This window comes from Dufourea novaeangliae, unplaced genomic scaffold (assembly GCF_001272555.1).
Source record: "Dufourea novaeangliae isolate 0120121106 unplaced genomic scaffold, ASM127255v1 scaffold21, whole genome shotgun sequence".
Lineage (NCBI taxonomy): Eukaryota > Metazoa > Arthropoda > Insecta > Hymenoptera > Halictidae > Dufourea > Dufourea novaeangliae.
The window spans coordinates 3307335-3329057 of NW_015373910.1; the positions used below are offsets into that span (position 1 = coordinate 3307335).

General features: G+C 43.5%; 1 protein-coding gene across 1 annotated transcript in view; it reads right to left on the bottom strand.

The window, feature by feature from the left end:
* Nucleotides 1-3956: 3956 nt before the first annotated feature.
* LOC107194115 (serine-rich adhesin for platelets-like) overlaps nucleotides 3957-21723 on the bottom strand; it is a 92569-nt gene continuing 74802 nt past the window's right edge. The window contains exon 2 of the mRNA XM_015583682.1: nucleotides 3957-6807. Within this exon, the coding sequence (XP_015439168.1) occupies nucleotides 3957-6776 (2820 nt within the window). The 5' untranslated portion in view covers nucleotides 6777-6807. The remainder of the gene's footprint in view (nucleotides 6808-21723) is intronic.

Below are 21723 nucleotides of genomic sequence, written 5' to 3' on the forward strand. Positions count from 1 at the left end.
TAAGACGTTGCAACGTCTGTTAGATTCTCTGTTTCGCTAACTTCCTGTTCGCCCGATTTACTCGGACGATCGGGAAACTGTAAAATCCAGTGGCTAAACGAGACGCCCGTTGCAACACGGTTGCATTTACTGCAGACAGATTTGCAAATTTAAAATCCACGAGACCGGAAACACCGGGAAACCGAGAAGGGAAAGGTTTTCGTTCCGTGAAACGGTTCAACTGAAGTAAACAAGAAATAACTGAGGGCTACGTTCTGGGAATAAGTTAACGTGTTTTTCGCGCGACCGCCGCGGGAAGGAAGTCTACGCTTGCAAGAGATTTCTTTGAGATGAAACTTCTTGCGCAGGGTATCTTGGATGTCTTCAAGAAATGCAACTTCAATTCCTGGTTGGCAAATTAAATTGTATCCGTTTTCTATTATATTGTATTAAGTAGACCAGGAATATGGATTAATTCAACATTTTTTGGAATTTTATGAAAGGAAAACGGTCAAAATTTTCAGAGATCGTTACTCGAAAATTAAATATAAAAACACATAGAGGAGTAGTACTCTATCTAACTACAATTCCTTTATTACGAAGTCTTTCTAATGTTAAAAGATTTATGATTATTCTCCAGAGACCGTTCAAAATATTGATACCTCATTTTGTCGTTTACTATTAATATCTGTGATTAATTCTCCAGAGTGTAGAAAACAAAATTGTACAAGGAGAGGACTGGTTCATGAATGAGTAACAACTTTTATCTAATCATTTTTCTCTAATCAAATTTTCACAGGCCAAATGACACAGGCATATATGAAACCAGTCAAATATATTCACGAAAAATTTACGGTTCAAATGAACCTGAAACAAAACGAAGTAAAAAAAAAATACTAACAATAAATGTCAGTAGCTACACCAGTAGCTGTAAATGTAATTCACTGTTCTCTGTCAAATATAAAAACTACTTTAAAGCAAACCAAAGACTTCTTAATCTTTTCCCAAAAGAAAACAGGTGGATGTTTTTCTACGAAAAAAGAATTGTAGATTATTCATTGGTACACCTAGCATTCGCTAGGTTCAAACGTTGTTTGACAGACGTCTCATTAACTCCCAGTTAGCAGACGTTCCGTCAGAATACAGACACGAGATCAGCGAATTTTCCCCGATGCCAAACATAAGGTACGAAAAGGTGCAATAACTCCGATTGCCAGTTCTCCGAAAACTGAGACACGGAAGGGCGACGACACCTTTCGCTCCGAAAGGGTGGAAGAGATTACGTCGGCACGGTCGTTTCGCTGAGTGTTCAGTTTGCTCTCGGATATCGGCTTCGAACCTCGCGAGCTCGCCGCGCCAGTTAGCCGAAAGCTTTGTGCTGGCCAAGCCGATTGTAACGTTCCTTCGCCCCTCATCCTCCGATCGGTAGCCGCCCATCGAAAATAGAAAAAGTACGCGCCTCCTGACCACGAAATTCCAACGTATTATCCTCCTACCTCGCTAACGGTACGGTTTACACGCACGGGCTTGAAAAGAATAGAGATCACAATCACTTTCGAGCACTTCGAATCTTTGCTCTTCCCTTCTCTGATGTTTCCGTTGGTGTATGTGGTTCTGAGAGTGTCAGTGAGTAGTTCGACAGAGTTATCAAGCTTTTGGGTTGACACTATGATTCAAGACTATTTTTTTTATTATTTATTTGTTTAGAATTTACGGGCCAGGTCCAGTACAATGGATAATTACAATATTTATGACGTGATAAAAATGAAGGTTAGAGTTTCGAAAAAATACTAAATTAGTTATATTTACTTCACAGCAACCTGAATTTTATTGTTACTAAACCTTTTCGTTTGATTCCTGCTTTCTGTACAAATACCGTACACTTACAGAAATGCTAGGAATTGCACATACGATGCACGTAATAACTAAGTACAGACGAATCGTGATTCACGTCACGGATGATCGAGACGAAATGGCTGAAATTTTCCAGGTCGGAAATATTATCTTCGAAAAAGGGGGCACACGCACGAGGGTAGACAATGGTTCTGAAGAAAGCGAGAGAAAAAAGATCCTACCGGCGAGGCGTTCCGAAAGCGGACGAGCGAATGCTTTAGGTGGCGGTAATGCATCATTGACTTTGAAACGCGGGAAAAGGGACGCTGCGAAGTTACAGAGGTACGGCGAGCAGCCGATGAAGATGAAAAAAAAAAAAAAAATAAAGTGGGCCACGATACTCCATTAACCTGATTACTGCGACGAAAGTAACGACCCTTTCTGTGACGGGCCGGGGGAGGTTCCGCGCGACTGCTAAATGTGGACACGGCCTAAATTCCAGTTCATTTTTAGATAACGTTTTAAACAGTGATCATCAACTGTGAAACAAAAGCGTTATCAGGCACTTTCCGCGCATTCCGTGCCCGTTCCTGAGCCTCTGAAACACTAATCCGCGCCCCAAATTTCGTTAATATAGAACGGATTTTTCGTACCCAGAGCTGGTAATAATAAACGGTTAGATTGTGCACGCTTATCGATTCGAGTGTTGATAGTAATCGATTCAAAAAGATCGAATTAATTATTTGCTAATTCGAGTTGAAATTTGTTTCAGTAGAAATTACGAGGTCAAGTTAGATGGTCAATGGAAGATTAAAAGTGACTTTTTAACAATTTAGTAGAAATTGTGGAATCAGTTGGTGTGGAAACTGTTTTTGCTCAGATTTGATGTTTTTGCTAAGATAAGAATTGGAGAAATCCATTACTATTAATTGTGAAATCTGGTCTCGTACTTTTTGACTACCAGCTGATTTTGCAGTTTATGCAATTTTATTATATAATCACTGTAAGCATTTTTTTACTTATTAATTTGCCTAGCATACATTCCGGTTTCTTGTGTAACAAGGTAGATTACACAACCAAGTACTGTTAAATTTCGACAGTTGCACTGAAAAAGTTAGGCTGCACGAAAGCAACAGTCAATCCAACGCCTGAATTAAACATTCCTCTGCATAAAATTTTAATATGATTTAAAGCCTCTCCAACTATGTTAAACCTCTAACAATCACTGTCTTCGTTTCCCACGAAATGAAACTCCCATCGCAAAGGTACTAGGTCTACCTAAATTAAAAAATTCTCCCAAACTTTCTGCCTCGTGAAAATACCATTCGAAATTCCTCGCGCGATTCTCGAACACGGTGAAAATTCGCGAATTCAAAACGCGTAGATGAATCGTGGATCAGCCGTTCGGATTTCAATTAATTTCGAAACGAATCGATTCCTGCTAAATAACCAAGGATATAGTCGAGCGATGTTTTAATACATCCAATTTACCATCCCCCGCGATCACACAGGTAAACGGAATTGTATCAATGGGGGGGGGGGGGGGGGGTTACGAAATGAAATTTCCATCGAGCTGTCGGAAAGGGGGGTGGACCGATAAATCACGATTTAAAGTCGAATCCCGAAATTTAATCAATTTCACCTGGGCAGCCTCCCTCTCCCTCCAACACGGCGCAAACTTGCAACGTTAATGATCAAACATTTCACGCGCGGTCAGTATCGGAATATTAAGGGCACTATAAATTCACGCACAACACACTTCGGTGTACCGAGCGGAAAGTTAAGCCCCGTATGTTACCTCGAATGTAATCTCGCTCTGCGAAGCTTTAATATCGAAAGGGGAGACTTGGAATTGAGTCACGGGCGAGCCAGCCATGCCGAACGTTTTGCCGCGGCGAGAAAACCGTCGCTGCAAAAGTTCTGTTCCCTTCCTCCAGCTATAAATAACACTCATCGTACAATTAAGCCTGGCTCTCTCTCGATTCTGAGTGATTAAAATTATAAATTCCACGTGTTCAACTGATCGCTAGTGGCCAGTACATACAGACAAAAATTGATCGGATCACGGAAAATTAAATTCGGCAGTATGACCTGATTAACACTGATAAAACTATCCGATCGAAGCAAAGAAACAGAACGCAAACTCACCAAGATGACTGCGTGGGTATCGACGGCAACGCTCCCGGCGGCAACGACCTCCTGATGGCCTGGCAGCATGATCTCCCGTTCCCGGACACCTCGTTACAGCAAGACGACGACGGATTGTTGCACGCGTGTCGGCCAACGACACTGGTGGTCGTGGCCGGGAACTCGACCGCAGAGGCGCGCACTTTTGGTCTGAGCAACGGGGACATCGAGAAGCCGTCCCGTTGATTGGACGCGGAGCTGCTGGAGCTGCTGGAGCCGGGGCTGCCGCCCAGACGACCCGGTGATGCGTAAGCGAAACCGCGAAGTCGGAAGTGCGACTGATGGTACGGGTAGCCGGCCGGCGGTGGTAGCCGATAATGATGATGGAAACCGAGGTCCCGTCTCATGTACGGGTCACCAGGATCGTTGGTGGGCACGTAACGATCGGTAGGCGTGTGCGCCGATGGCGGTACATATCTGTCGACGTATCGGTCCGGATAGAGGACCTCCGGAGGTGGTTGGGGCACGTATCGTTCGACAGGTGTGTGCGCGGTCGGCGGCACGTAGCTTCCGGTAGCGCTGGATGAGCCATAGGTTCGATCGGTGGATGTAACAGCGACAGATGTCACGCAGGATGAGATCGGGGTTATACGACCGGTGTAACGATCCTTGGGTTTTGGTAGAGACAGGTACTTGTCCGCGGCACGCGCAGGAGAATATCGATCAGCGGTAGAATGAAAGCGATCAGGAGTGGCGGTCGACGATGGGAATCTATCGGCACCGTTGACCGAACTGGCGAATCTATCGTATCGATCCTGACTGAGTCTGTCGAACTGATCGCCAGCATTCCCGCTGGTGTACCGGTCGTTGGTGTAGCTTTGTACAGACTTGGACACCTGGAGATACTTCTCGATGCCGGTTTTTGTTGTGCTTGGGTAACTGGAGCCGTTTGACCCACCCGCGGCGCCTGAACTTGAGCGGAGAGTAGCAGTTCCCTCTGGTGTTGGGGAGATGGAAGTGAAACGATCGTTTGGTGTCGATTGCGTGGCTGTGGTGTTCGTGAAGGAGGAGTGATATCTGGCGATGGTGTCGGTGGAGGAGGAGGAGGATGAAGATGTCGTCGACAGTAACCGTTCGGTCGAGGATCCTGAGATGGTGTACCTAGACGTGTCACTAGTAGTAAGTCTTCCGTCGTGTCCAGGCGACGAGCTGGCGAGATAGCGATCGGCGGACACGCAGAATCTGTCGTTAGACCGTGCCTGGTTGCACCTTGCTGTATCGTTGAACCGGTCGCTGGTGGTAACGTATCTAGACTGGTTGGTACCGACATCCTGAAAACTGGAGTATCGAGTGAATTCCGTAGGCGCTGGAGATCCGCTGGATCTGTCAATATACTTCTGACAGACCGTCTCGACGCCTCGATCGGTGTACAAACGTCTCTGTTCACTGGCGCTAGTGGACACTTGCAAAGACCTCTCCGCCGTCGAGTATCGTTGATGGGAGGTCTCGGGGTTCGGTGAGTTCGAGAGGAATTTCTCGGCGGTCGACGATATCGTCGTGTAACGATCATGATGAACACTTGATGTCGTCTCCGGCCTGTGGTATCGTTCGTAAACCGGCGACTCGCCGAGGTATCGTTCCGCCGACTTGCTCGCGAACCTCTCTGGCACCGGGGCGTGTATAGGCGATGCGGAAAGCAACCGGTCCGTAGAGATGGCGCCGTATCTGGGCCCAACTGAGTCCTTCCCGGTCGTATACACGCTGCTTCGGTCGCTTTGTAGACCGACTTGAAGGCTTCCCAGCACCGGCGACGAGCCGGATAACAAGCGATCGCTGGCTCCAGCGTATCGTTGCTGATCCTTGGACTCGTGCACGGGGCCCGACGATTGCTGACTGGCCAGTAGTCGTTCCGCCGAAGAGAATCGTTCCTTGGCTGGCATCGGGGAGGCTGGCGCGGTACCCCCGCCATATCTGGTGCTTGGAGAACCTGGGGGCAGAATCCTATCAGCAGCAGGATAACCAGCCAGACTCTGGGTCGAGGCATACTTCTCGCTTGGGCTGGGTGACAGTGGCGGTGGTGGAACGAAACGATCGTTCGCGGGCGCTGGCGACGGTGGTGAGGGGAACGTCTCTGACGAGAAAGGACTGGTCGCGCAGCCCGACACCAAGATGTTGGTGTTCGCGTATTCGTTTCCTGTGTGCGAAACCAGCTCGTTCCCGGCGTTGCTGGTTGCCTGTTGAAATCGTTCGCTCGGCACCAGGGAGAGTCTTTGCTCGCCGTGGAGGCCGGTGAGCTCGCCGAACCGTGGAAAACGCTCGACCAGAACGTTCTGGGACAACGTTTGACCGGTCCCGCCGGTTCTCCCTGGAGTGTACTGATGATGCGTCTGCAGAGAGGAGTGACCGTATCTCTCCTGGTTCTGATAGTGACCGAATCGCTCGCAGCTCGACTGTATCGAACGCGTTTCCGCGCAGGACTTGGGAAAGTCGTCGATCGACGGCTTGTCCGTTGACTTGTCGTGCCGATCGATGCCGGGAATACGCTCCCGGCCGCCATAATCGTGCTCGTTCCCTTGGCTTTGCTGATCGGACTGGTAACGATCCTGGCCCCCAGAACCGCCTGATGGATTCGACACGGTTCGTAGGTCTGTCTGCTGCTGTTGCTGTTGTTGCTTGTAACAGTCCGATGAGTTAGCGGAACCGATCTGGGAACCGACACTTCCAGACGCACCGGCGTTCGATCCTGGAACCGGAGATGACGAGGGCCCGTATTGAGTGATCGGGTGTTGGTGCAGTAGGAGACGTTCTCTTCGGCCATAGTCGTCGTCTGTCGGCATCCTGGTGGCCCGGGGCCCGCTGTCAGGACATCTAGAACAGATTAAATTCTACGGTGAGCACAACCACAATATACAATAACGGAAGTTTGCTTTATCTTCATTTATAAACTGTGAGTAACATAAAAGCTTAGCGAGCTCTTGAGTAGCAGTCTAAGTGGAAGAAGTCAATGCTTTGTCAGACTATGATCCATACTGAGTACTTTCAGCATATGTATTAATATTTAAATATATTTGATTTTTCTCTGATTTATATTTTGTTTGTCATTCGAAGTGAAATATTAAATTACTAAAAATATCGTTTGAACGTGACTCACAGTCAGCGCTATTCAAATACGTCATAATTAGCCCGTGGTTCGCTAGGGCTGACGTAATTTTCTATAACATTTTAACGTTGAAATATAATACGCGAATGTAACCGAGGGCAGATACGAATTGCTTGTTACGTGACGTTAAAACGCAGCCCGTATAATCGATTGCAAATTAATTGGAGCCACGCTAGCCCGCGTTTCGCTACGGTCCGACGTGTCCGAACGAGTGACGCGTGCGGTCGTTCGTAACCACCGGCGAGGCTGCAGCGAATTGCTGGGAAATGCAACGATTTCATCGATCACTGCTTAAATCCTCCGAAGAGTATCGAATCGCGTTGGTGTGTCCGGCCCATGAAACTTTTACCACGCGTGCACGAGACTCTAAATACGAAATCGACGGTCCTGTCTTATTGATAAAACAGTGAATCCTACTTTATTGTTACCTATTTTCGATTTATCGAATACTAGGTATCACCAACAAGAGCAATTTGAAACGTCATGTCAATATAAGGTCGAGTAAACGTGAAGTATTTACATATAAATGAGTAGAACAAGTAAATCCTCAACCAGACATGTATAATGCTACAGTAAAATGTTCCTGATATATGTTATCAGTGATAATAAATGTTGTGCATATTGTGTGACCCATGGTCGGTGAAATTAAAGCAAAATATTCATTCGCAATTCCTCAGGGGGCATTATACTCTACGTTCGTTATTACGAGTAAGTATTGTATATGGAGCTTCAGTATAATCTTCTCGTTACAACAATACCAGAAATTACAGAATGTAATCCTTTAGGTTCTATGTCCTCGCAAACGTGCACGAATTTTAGAAACCACTAAACATAATTTCTGAAGTGTGTGAAGTATCATAAAAATTATTGTTAAATAATAGGTCAACAAATATTTTATAAATCCAAACGAATAGTGAGAAAACCATCTTGTTTATAAAGTAGCACTTAATTATCCCTATGGTTAAACGTGACACCAATTTTAATGAGTCTTAACTAACGACTAATTAAACAATCCAGTGCTAATGAAACGAAGTATCCGATTCCGCGAGTTCCCAGGGCAAATAAATTCTCTATATAGAGATACGAAATTTCATCCAGCGAAATTAGGGAGTAACGGTGCACAGTGTAGCGCCGTTTGCAGTACCAAAAAGGTGTAAGTAGTGAGAGGGTGTAATTGCTCGTATATTAGAAGCGACGGTAGAACCTGCAATCACTCGCGAGTAGAATGACCCGTGTAATTGATCAGACGTTCCCCCGAGGAAGATGACGGCCTGGTTGAAATATCGACCATTTTATCCCTGTTATTATGAAACGTGTCATTTAAACGAGGGTTATACTTTAAGCTCGTGTTTGATACTAGTACCACCCACGATTATATTTTCCTTCCTTTTTATAAATCAATGCCGCGTGAAAAAGAAATATAACTATTTTCTTTCAAATAAAGCAATCATCTAAACTAATCTGATACGGCTTTAGCTCCTTGTCTAATTAATTACTTGTCAATTCTACTTGCTCGTAATTCCCATCTCATTAGATAACTGCAGAATCACTCGTTGGGTAGATCTAATACATTACTATCCTCTAGCAACAAAGCAAATTTACCTTAAATCGAATACAACAGACCAAAGAAAAACAAACTTTGAACGGAGAAGGGATAATAGTAGAGAGACGATAAACGACTGCGAACGGTTCTCACGAAAGCGTGGTAAAGCTTTGTGAATAGTTACCGAAGCGATTGAAGGGTCGCATCGGTAGTTCGCAGCGTTCGAATCGTTCGTTTCGTGGCGCGTTTTCGAGCATTTAGGGGATCGAAAAAAGCGGAGTACTGGTCGCCGAGGCGTGAGTAACGCGTTTAGAAGTTCGTGGCTCGACTTGTTCGTCGGCTGGGTGGAAATCCGTCGTGATTCTCGATTTTTCCGGGATTACGGATCAGAAGCGGGGAGATCGAGAGCGTGCAAATAACATTTATCGGCGAGGCGCGGCGCGCTGCTGATACGGGAAAGAGAGACATTTCCAGCGGTCTGCAATGCGTCTATCGTGAGGACGGCGGGAAAAAACTCGGCGAAAAGTGGAAATGCCACGCGTTCCCGGTGTCGTAAAGATAAAGCGCAGCCGGCGTTCCGCAAAAGACCGAGCCGTATACATTCTCTCAATTCTTTTTTTTTTTTCTTTTTCACATCTTCCGTGGATCGTATAGTACCGCTGGCGGTACGAGGAATTTTTTTAATCTTCCTCCTTCAACGGCTACTCCTGCGAGTGAAATTAAGGAATTGCTGGACCAAATTTCGAAGCACGATTTCGAAATGAATTTATCCCGTCGTGTAATAGACCCTAGTTTTACTCCATTATTGATCATTTCATTGAGTACAGAAATATTTCTGAGAAGATTTTTGAGAATCCAGTAGTATAATGATACCTACACTGAAACTTAAGTGAAATGAGTAAATTCATGAGCAGACACTGAACGAAATTGTAGGTAGGTATAGTATTCCCTAGGCTAGTCAACAGGTGCACATGTGAAGGATATGAAATTAAACCCGTAAAAATGAATGAAAATTCAGACTAGACACTTTTATCTACCGAACAAGTAGAACAGGTCCGTGGTTCATTAGACACGAAGTACTCGACCTGTTAATAACCGAAGCATTCCATGAACAGTGTGCCCTATACAAACTGTTACAACATATTTTTACAAATTTAAAATATTTCAAAGGCTGTGTGATAATACATCTGCAACATAGCTTCCAATATTTCAATTTAATTGTAACACCACAATATTAACAGATTGAGCTAATTCGCACACGTTCGTAGCTCCCAGTTCAAATCCGAAATGTCCACCAATTATCCCGAATATTATCGACCCGTTTCGTCGTCGTAACAACTGAATTTCACCCATAAATAATTCCATAAATCCCAAAACAGCTGAATCCCTTGTTTACCCATGCCTGGGTTTATCCAGTCGATGAACGAACCGAAATTCTGTGTCTGGGGGAGGAGGGATCGAACGGTGGGGTCGTTCGAGGATGCAAAAATTAATTAAACGAGGCCAGCTACCGGTGGCACGTGAACGAAGAATGTGGAAAGTTTCCAGCGGGCTGACCGTGCGCCGTGTTTCACGTCCCTTCCGTCGGTATCTTTCTTCCTCGAGGAACGAGCCGTAGGGACAGCAGCGGACGACGCTGCAGGCAGTTTTTGCAATTAGCGCGTTCAGCATGTTCCTATCCACGTTCCGTCCAACGCCCCATTCTCAATCGTTTTCCAGTCTGATTCCTCGACCGCCTCGCCCATTCCAGCGCAGCCCCTTCGACCGTCCGAGCGTCGCTGGAAACACTCATAGCCGGGCATGTTCTCGAACCGAACATTATTGCCAGATGTTCTCGCGTCTGGTTACTACGCAGCTACGTGAAAGCATCGCCTGGTCTTGCATACTCGGCCGATTTAGCTGAATCCATCCATTTTTGCCTATTTTTGGCTAAGCTACAGCTGACGCGACTAAGGCGAGTTGAGCACCGACTATGGAGCTGCTTCTGCGAATTGATAGTGGACGACTGTGTTACTGTGAGCTGTGGTTTCGGAATTACGACTGATTGCGGATGCAGTGATAGTGATAGTTTTGTCTTTGTTGGGGCATTCGTGAGGAAGGGATTGATCGAAGACTGCTTAGTTACATAATTGGATGGTTCGAAGGAGATTATCTGATAGATAGAAGCTCCGTTCAATTTAGGAGAGCTAATAGTGTTCACTGTCCACTTGTCTAGTCAGATACCGTATAATTTCAATCTATTCAATGTAGAACATCCGCATTGTACCTATGTATATGGATCATTTTCATTATACTCGTGCAGGGAGCCACCGTGATCATCGTTCCGCTTGTCTGACTCTATACGATGGCCGTTCTACTTGTGTGATCGGATACTCTGCGAACTCCACTTGCCTCACCACATATGCTCCTTATTCTACTTCTCTGACTATCTAGTACGTTCTTTTTATTTATGTAACAACTATACAATACGATCCCTAAATTGGCCAGGACCTATAGGCAATCAAGAAAGTTTACAAAATATTTGCTTATATTTGCTCTTTTCCGAATGAATTGCTTTGGAAAATATCATTTTGCATAAAAATTCGCAGTTTAATTATTACCTTCCAAGTATATCGATAAACTTAATTTCTTTCGCTAGAAGTAAAGTTCGAGAGGCACTCCAATTAACAATCCCCCTGAACATCATCGCGTTTCTCAATAAGTTTCCTCTGTTCGTGACCTTGAATGACCTTGAATAATTACAGTCACTAAATTCCTAATGAAAGGGACTATCATTATCGGTGTTTAAAAAAGGTGATTCCATTTAAAAATATGAAGGTGACCTTGATATCTCTAAAAAAAATGACATAAAAACAAACATTTTTTGTTATCGTGTGAGCCTCATCGAACCAGTCAACTTTCTCCTTAAGATATTTTACGTATCTTTAAAAACAGCAAAGATATTTGAGGTGCAAATGTTAGGTGACTCATCCTGTATACATTTGTCTGGTGCATAACTTGCACAGATCCTCCGAGCTCAGAATCCGTTTCGTATAGTTCTCAATCTGCTTAAAGGCCACGAGACAAATCCTATCGATGCGATAGTCTCCGTGCCTCCTGGGCATCGTCGAGCCGCACGCTCCCCGGATGATATTTTCCCGCCGATCGGATCGTGATCGTGAAGATTTACCGAACGAATCCTTGGAATCGCCGCGCCGAGAAATATCCACGGAACGGGTCCGTCGAAGGAGATTTGACAAATGGTTTTATCCGGCGGTTGACGCCTCGGTTGACGCGCGTACGTGCACGTGACATGTGTCGCGTGTGTCGCCCGACGCGACCTCGGGTCCCAATGGGAACCTGAGAATATGTCATTCCACGACGTACGCCGGGAAATGGATGGAGCGCGACGGCATGGCGCACCCTCGATCCTGAAATTTTCGACGGCGACGGGGGAGGCGTGGGGATGATAGCATTCGCCTGCTTGACAGTTCCGGTGATCGCAAACGGGCAAAATAATGTGTCGACAACTGTATTACGAATTGAATGAACATGGATCGCGATTCGATTCGAAATTCTACGGGACCACCTTGCCAGACGGTCTTGGGAACCTTCGCAAAAATTCTGGGCGAGTCTGGCGACATTCGGGTAGGAGCTTTACTGTGTGGCCTTTTTCGCAGAATGTGTCCTGTGACTGTTCTTCAAATGATTCAGTGTATATACAGTACTGGACAAAAGTATTCCGTACATCCTTTAAAACGGAACGACTTTTTTTAAATTGATCCTAATGACTTGAGTTCTTTTACGAAGTTACGGACATTAGTTTAATAGATAGACATGTGCTTAAATTCACCTTTTTCTGAGTATAAAGATCCCTACATACACTACCTTATATTATATATACCACATTCCACTTGTTAAATCAATTACATATGTATTCAACATGCCAGATCACACATTGACCCATTCCACTTGCCAGCTCATACGCTGCCCTATTCCACTTGTCGGCCCACAAATGACCTATTCCACTATCCACGACAGTGACCATACTAAATTACCCATTACACCGACAATCTAACGCCAATAATTCCACCCAAAAGAAACTACGATAAACAAGCCCAATGCGTCCTGTAATTACAGAAGAACATTTCAAGAGATATTCCCACCGGCCGCCAGATCCCAGAAGTTGCAGCAAGACCGCCCGAAAAACTATAGCCTCCAACAAAAACCATTTGTCCCCGGCGAAAGGTAAGAGGGTGGGACGATTCACAGCACGTCCACGAAAGGAAACGACGTCGTCGTCTTCGTTCGTCCGCGGCAAACGACGAACGAACGTACCGCACGCTGGCGATAAGAGTCGCTGGGAAAATTTGCCACTATCCGAGCCCCTCTGCCGCGCCCACCGCTGTCGCCGAGTCATTCCTTCGACGATGAAAAGAACCACGGACGGACGGACAGAAAAAGATGCAAATTATCCGGGTAACTGCGTCGACGATAATAACGGCCAAATGACCCGCTCGGTTTCATTTCGCCTCCCCCACCACCGCGAGGATCATCGTTACTCCAGAAAGAAACATGCCGCTTCCTGGCAACCGAGCCGAAAAAATTCGTCCCGAATGATTTTTTTTTTTTCGACGGTCATTAGAGGGTCGAATTGTTAAAGGTCAGAATTCTGGAGACTTGGAAATTCAGTGAAACAGGAGACAGTGATATTGAAGGATCGTAGAAGATGGCAAAAAAATAGTTTTTGGATGTTACTGGGAATTAGTTTGCATGTGTACGTGTTTTATTTGAAAATGAAATTGAACCCCACTGTTCAAGAAACTATTAGATGTCTATTATTTGAATTGATATTTTTGTATAAGCTAAAATCGAATTAAGGAAATATATTTACTGATTAAAAACAATTTTCGTTCTAAACAAATTATATTTTGGACAATTTGGTAGTACCATATTATTCTACATAAAAAACCGCAAACCTCGTCCATTAGAAGTTTTCATGCATCTCCTCTGGTTTTCGATAGTACTTTCTGGTCGAAACTTCGAGGGGTGGATTCACCCCTTAAAGTCGCGTCTCAGCCGATACAAAAAAATATGTATCCCTTATTTTTGACTGCTTAACAGACATACGAAATTTCATCAAAATCGGAAGGGTGCACTTCCGTGTCTTTCCTTGTCAGTGAGTATTATAAGCACCTAAGGTCTTAGACCCTTTTTTAAACACTCTGCATATGTAAATTATTGGTGTCAAATTAATCTACAATTTTCTCTGATAAAGAATATATTTAAAAATTAGGGACTAAGTTTGGGTCAGTAACACTCGAACAGTGCTGAAGGGTTAAATAGCAGGAAAATCAGGATTTCGAATTTTGGTATTGAGGTTCGTCACGCCAAGAATTACGAATACTTGTTTGACCGAGGAGGATTTGCGTTGTAAAGCCATTAAACGCTCGAACGACGAAATTTCTGCCCGACGAGCTCGACGGTAATTGAAGAGAGATTTTATGGACGACATCAGTTCCCCGTTATTGGATAATACTTGAGTTACATGTGTTTTGATTCGTTCCACTCCTGTTCCGACCGCGTCGGTTAGTTAATTCGCAATCGAGCGTGGAGTGCGAGTCGAAACGATCATTTGCCCTGGAAGATCGGTGAACGAGGATGTCGATTACTGTCATCAGAACCTCGCACGTGATTTTGGTGTCCATGAATTTGCTGTTGATTTTCGAGGGCCTCGAAATTGTTCGGTTGTCTCGTTAAGGTTGTGATTTTTCACTGTTCTTTCTCTCGACCCAGTTTTCTGATTAAAGATTAGCCATCGAGGGTGGCTTAAGTGGTGACACTATGGTGCACCAAATTATTTTTGTTTTACATCAGTGGACATGGAAGCATTGTTCAAAGTGACAAATGCAGCAAATCAATTGAATTTCTAGTTCAATGAATAATATCGGAACACATTGACTCATTTCATGCGAAAACAGGACACGATAAGAGAATTCTATTTTTTGAATAAATTTGGTATCTCTGTTAAGTAAATTCTACTTTCTATACGTAGGAGGGTCCAGTTCCCTGACCATATAGGAGCTTATTCTACTTCCTATTCAGAGGAAGGCAATATGGTATGTCCACATAGGAACTCATTCTACCTTCCAATTAAAATAAACGTTTAGTTGCCTAGCAGTACAGAGACTCGTTCTGCTAGTTCAGCAATGTATAAGTCTCGCATTACATGTCTGATCATATATGTATCTATTCTACTAGCTTATTCACAGATTCTATTCTACTTGTCCGCCCATAAAGGGGTTCTATTCTATGCTACTTGCCCATTCAACTTGCTTGACCGAACACGCTCCTCTGCCCATTTATCTCATAGTAAACGGTCCCCATTCTACTTATCGACCCGATAAACGGTTCACTTATAAGATCAAGTTGTCTTTACCTTTTTAACCCTCATTCTGATTTCCAAATTTAGATGGTCTTCTAGAACCATTATTTCCGGGACTGGTAAGTGCAAACGAATTTGCTTCGCAACATTTAAAAACTGCTGAGTAAAAACTTTATCCGAATGACCTCAGGAGTGGCTCCTTTCAAGAACCTGCAACATTTTTGTTACACCCTATACATACCCAAAATACATACAAAAATTCTGACTTGACTGAATTGACCTGACATAAAATGCACTAATAATTCCTTGTGATATACAATACATATTCGATGAGTATTCGAAGACTTCTCAGCATTGATAAGGAGAAGTTCCCAGATGTAACTCTGACTTTTCAATGAGATTTAACACAATGATAGAGCTTGGAATTCTGAAGCCAATAATATTTGTTTCAGCCACATATGGATGTTAGTTACGAAATATTTAAAGTTCAGTGCCCAGGAGCCTTCGAACACTCATCGAGGATTTACTGTAATTACGAAACCTGCCAGACTCTGTAATATAATATACCAGTGATTCTTCCATAAATCAGTGTTCAAGAAACGCCGGAAAAAAGAATCTATCATCCTTGAATTAAGGAATCAGGAGACAATGCTCAAGAATCTATTATCTCGAGATCTTGAATCTCGATGGAATAGGGAAAACCAGAAGAGAATCGAATACCCCTATTTCTGCCGGATCTCGGATTTTTCAACCACCAGCGAGGAATACCAAACTTCGCTCCCGGAACACATTCAACCCTGCGTCACGCAGAAACGAAGGAGATCTTACCCGTTGACGTGACGAAAGTAAATGGCTCCGGGTCTGTCGTCAACAGACCGAGGCCGAAATAAGAGAAAAACGGGATTGCGGAGGCGACTGCGTCCCACCGGTAACTTCCTGATAAAGCGTGGGATCGCAAGTTTTGACGTAACGTTATTGAGAATTCCGGCTAGATCGAACTGTCGCGTATAAATATTAGTCTCTCGAATAAGTTGCTCTCGATTTTCGTGAACGAAGTTCGATTTCCTTTCTTGTGCACCGAACAATATTCTTCTCTTATGTTTTCGGTGTTCGAAACCAGAGTTCAGACTTTAAATTCTGAACGTTCTGTTTTGTTGTACTTTGTTCTGCACAATATTAATTATAATTGTTCATTTCTGTATTTTGGTTCTTTTAATGGTGTAACTCAATCGGAAAAAGGAATATGCGATTATTGTTATTGTTACAAGATTGAATTGTTTAGGGGGAATGTAACGTTGAAATTTAGATTAACAGTAGACATAAAACAGTAGATTGCAATTTGTATTCTGTTAACAACTAACGAAATTGAAATGATGGAATATTTCATTAACAATTGATGCCAAAATAAAGTTTTCATTAGAATATTACTCAATAAAATGTAATGCAATTAAAACAAATTTTTTTTAAGCGTAGTAACATGTTCTTCAAAGATTCGCTCTTTTCTCTCAAAGATCGACAGAAATCATACAAGTCTGAAACAATACCTAACTCCCACGGAAATGAAAAACTTAATAGATACAATTAAACATCCAAAGGGAAACTCAATAATAACACCCCTGTTCACATCGAAATCAATGGGGATTGCGTAAAAGGGACGACCAAAAATGAAGGAAAATTGTTGAAAACCCAGTCGACTTCCGACACCCGTGAAAAGTACCTTTGCCAAGCTCGTTCGGGATCTCGTTACACCGGGATTACCGGTCGTTTCTTGTAAAGGGAGACGACGGTCCACTTTTTATTTTCCTCCCCCTTTATCGAGCTTGTTACCCACCGTTGTGGGAACACCGTAGACGAACAGAGCCAGGGAGCAAAAGGAAGGCAGACCTCGTACGTATCGGCCGCACAATCGATACCCAGCCCGCGAACGATGCTAGACCTCGCGTAATTTGCCGCGTCTCTTATTTCCGGCCTCATTAACTGTCTCTCTCTTTCGTTGAGCTTGTACTGCGAGCATATTGTCGGACGGGGGAGAGAGAAATTTTCTGAAAATTGGACCAATGTTTTCTCGCGATGTTCCCACTGCTCAATACCTTTTCAATAGGGACAGGTAGCAGGGGCACGAAGTGGTGTAACACGATGAATAGGCTGGGGTCGTTGCATACGCCCAGGCGGCCGTACAATGCCAACCCTGTGAATCGGCCGTGTTCCTGGCCCGTTTGAACCTGATATTTGCGAATGAAATTAGTTTCAGGATAGTTGGTTAATTTCCCGCCGATTGAAATTGCTCCTCTCGCTGCGAAGCAATTTTAGCTTCTCCGGAATATTAATCGGTCACCGAAGCCGTTCACCGAAGCTGGTGAAAATTGGGCAATAGTGTTTCAGGTTGATGAATTTCGATGGGGATATGTTCGAAATGGACGGAAGTATACATCAGGTGAGTATTCAGGTATGGATTGGATACATTTTTGTGACTGTGAAGGATCACTTTTTGGGATTTCAGTGATGCTCTCTGAGTATAGTTCCATTCAATTTGTCTGTGTAGTGTCTGACTAAATATGGTCTGCTTTCACTAGTATTTTCAAGAATAGCTTTTGTGTATGAATAGTTCTTTTTTAGTTTTGGGTCGAATAATTCTATGTATGAATGAATATTCCATGGTTTTTCAGTCCTCTGTTGAATCGTTCCAAGCATGATTCCATTCAGCTTGATTAGTGTCTGACTAGTGACGGTCTGCGTCCACTAGTATTTTCAAGACTGCCATTGTGTACATTTCACAGCTTTCCAGTTTTCTGGTTAATAATTCTGAGCATCAATATTTCATGATTTTTCAGCCTTCTTTGAAATCGTTCCAAGCATGATTCCATTCAACTTGTCTGGTTAGTGTCTGACTCGTGACGGTCTGCATTCACTAATTTTTCCAAGAGTTGCTTTTGTATATATTTCACAGTTTTTCAGTTTTCTGTTTAATAATTCTAAGCGTGAATACTTCATGGTTTTTCAGTTTTCTTTGACATCGTTACAAGCATGACTATTCAACTTGTCTGGTTAATGTCTGTCTGCCCAGGTACAATCTTATTCTACTGATATTCCCAAGAGCTGCTTTGTACAGTTCGTCGTATATAGAATTGTAATGTTGTACTTGTCCTACAGATGCTAGTTTTTTTCTGTTTATCTGAGGAAAAACGTACCTATTCTCCTTACAGGATCAAGAGCTTCTTTCTTCCAGGCCATTTGCAATGAACAGACTAAGATGCTTGTCTCACTAAGTGCAATTCTGTTCTACTTATACGAAGAATACCTGACCTACTCCACTAATCTGACTCCAGCACTACAATTTCCATTCCCAATCAAATATTCATAACAATCCGTATCATCGATCCTTACTTTCAGAACCTAAAATCAATTGCTCTGTTAATCATTGAATTATCATCCAAGAAGTTCAGAAAGTATACACATTCGGCCATGAAATAGAAATCGAAAGTTCTATCTATACAGGCAAACACAATGAAGTAACAAATTGATTGGCCGTTTCTGTCCCTCCATTAAGCATTCGACTCAAGAATAGAAGAGATAACTCAATAGAATCCTGAAGCTTGCTATTGACCAGACTCCCGAGAATTTCTTACACAATCTGAAACGGGAGACAAGGGTACGTTCTCACAATGCCATAAATGTCAATTCAGGCTGAACTTTTAAATAAGACCAAAGCGCAAGAATATTTCGGGGGATCAACGGAAACGTCGCAGGCGAAATCGGGACGGCGGTGATCGTTCAACGGGATCGTATTCGAACAATCTAGTAGTCGATTCCTCGAGATTGCTATTAATTTGTTCAACGAACCGAGCCGCATCCTTTACGAGCGTCTATCCTTCCTCGGTTGGCACGGCGCGCAGAAGCCCAGACATTGGCAACGCTCCAAATTGAATCCATTTAAATGCTTGGCCTTCTTGCCCCTGGCACCTTTTAACTCGCGATTTCATGAGACTTCTCGATCGCTTCGAGCCCTTGGTGAAATGCCATTAATGCGCAACGTGCGTACCCGCGACACCCTGTTTCCATGTCCTTGAGGAACGTTTCTATTCAACATTTCATTTCCTTTTTTTATTGCACTCGATTTCCAATTCGATAGACCAATTCTATTGGTGTGATTTATGCATGTTCATGTATCTGAATATAAAGCAATACACTTCCATTGGATCTGGTTTAGATTACCCAACGAGTATGCGTGTAATTATAACTTGTACAACAATACATAAGGATTCATGAGAAAATGAAGGATTTTACGGATGTACATTATATGTAAATGTATAGAGCATAGTAGTGCAAGAAAAATAATGAAATTTAGTAACCATTTCACTTATGATCGTATCCTGATAGAGTCTCAATTCTCAAAATTGTAAATTAAACCATAAAAATCTGAAGTTACATGAACATATAAGGTTCAATAATAAGATAAAAATCGGCAAAAGTTCAAAAAACATTTTGAGATCACAGGCTTCACTAAACAAGAAATTTGTCTCATCAAGTTTCATGAAAACAATGTTCCACATCTACGAACCTCAACAGTCGCCTGTATAAAAAGGAAATACATATGATACGAACCTCGCGTAAGACCCTACAGTTCCCATAAACCATTTCGTCGAAGACTACGGTTCAACCCAATGGGGGTGAAACCCATGGTTGTTCGAATGAAAATCTGAATGTAGAAGAACGACCGCGTATATCCATCGTTCCCCCCAAAAAATACACAGAGTCCCTTTTTATCACGGTTTCCGCCTGGAAAACTGGTGGAATGCGAGAGAACGACGACTCCGAGAATATAGAGCGATGGGAAAAGAGCCGCCCGAGGTAGCAAGAAGGCAAGAGCCTCCACGGACGGATATACAAGAAGGGTAGAGGCGATTCTCGAGAAATAGGGCCGTTTTAGCGTCGTCCACCGAGCGTCCTCCTTCCATGCATAACAAAGGAACGTCGTATGGCCCAAGGATAATCTTTCCGGAAGGACTACGAGGACACTTCAACTTTCTGCCGTCGCGAACCTACGGTATCCTGAGAGATCCCCGTAAATTTTCGACGTTGGGGCAAGAGCTGTTCCCCTGGATGGATACAACACACTCTGTCAACGGATTACACGAATTTAATTCAAAGACTGACAAAAATAATATTTTCGGTTGGGATTTCGTGTGATTTTTTTTTTATTAGCATTTAGAATCTCAACTGTGATTCATTTGTGCAGTACAAGATGATATACAGTTGTAATTACATTACATACATTGACTAAACTTGTCAGTTTAATAACAGTTTATAATTTTTTTTTAAATTATAAATGAAAGAACAAGCACTCATGTTGGATCAGTGACTATAATAACTAGAAACCCTACAGCAAAGACTAGAAAAATAGTCTTCAGAAATCTGTATAAACCGCAAAGTAACATGATTCTATTCGAAGATCCACTACAATGACCAGAAGAACCCCCAGCAATGACTAGAATAACTAGAAGATCGACAGCAGTGACCAGAAGAATAGTCACAATAAACCTGTATAAACCTCAAAGAAACATCATTCAATTTAAAACTCCACAATAATGGCTCGAAGAAGAGTCCCACAGAAACAAAGCCGTTACAATAACCCTCTACTAATTGCCCCTCGAATCGACTATGCCAGCTCCACTAGAACCCAAGCCCCAATCGAAGGCGATTAGAAGACCAACATCTCGAATGTGTTTCATGGTGGCCAGTGGACAGAGCCAGCGAAGAAGGCCCATCAACTTTTAACGCGGCGATGTCGAGCGGAGATTAAAAAGAAAAATCGGATTTCCAGCATTGATCGTTTTCTAGGCCACGCAGAGCCAGCTAGAGGGAAGTGCCCCCCCCCCTCCCTCCCTTCACGATCGGAAACACGTTCACCGGATTTATTCCCGGAAAGTCACGTCGAGCGGATTTTCTCGTCGTCGTGCCCTTGAAGCTGCAACACCGAATCCCACGGGACGACCCCGGGACGACGACGATACGAACGACACAAGAGGAAAAGGGTGGATGGGTAGCGGGGGTAGAATGAACTTTGTATCGTGAACAACGTATATTGAGAGCGGGCTGAAAGCTTATCGCGGAAAGGGGTGGTCTATTCTGCGACGTAGCATCCCCCCACCGCCCCTCATGTCGACATTCCGCGCTTCGTGCAAGAGAAAAACATCTCGCGGACGTTCCATCCTGCAGGGACTTCCGCTTTTAGTGAACTTCTCTCGCGGCACGGTCTGTTAAGGGCTTCTTCATGCGCGGGTTCATGGTTACGTCCACGAGTTGAATTTTCATAAAACCCATTACACCGTATTGCTTTGTTTAAGCCTTGTTCAGGGTGCGCTAGGTTACTTTGATATTCTAGGTACGAGATTATGAACAAGGTAATATACAAAAATAAGTCGAAAATGGGGAATTAAATTTTTTCGTATACAGGAAATCCTCGGTTAGTCAACAATTACTTTTTCAATGGGGTTTAGTATAGTGATAGGGCTTGGAATTCGGAAGCCAATCATATTTGTTTGAGCCCTATATGACTAAGTTTATGAAATATTTCATTTTCAGTGCCCAAGAGCTTCCGAACAGTCATCGAGGATTTACTGTAATAAAGTCTACTTGGTGGTGTCTAGAGGTGGGAATTCGTTTAAGCCTTCTATCCCTTCCATGCATTAAAATCGCTCGTATGTAGACCTTTCATTC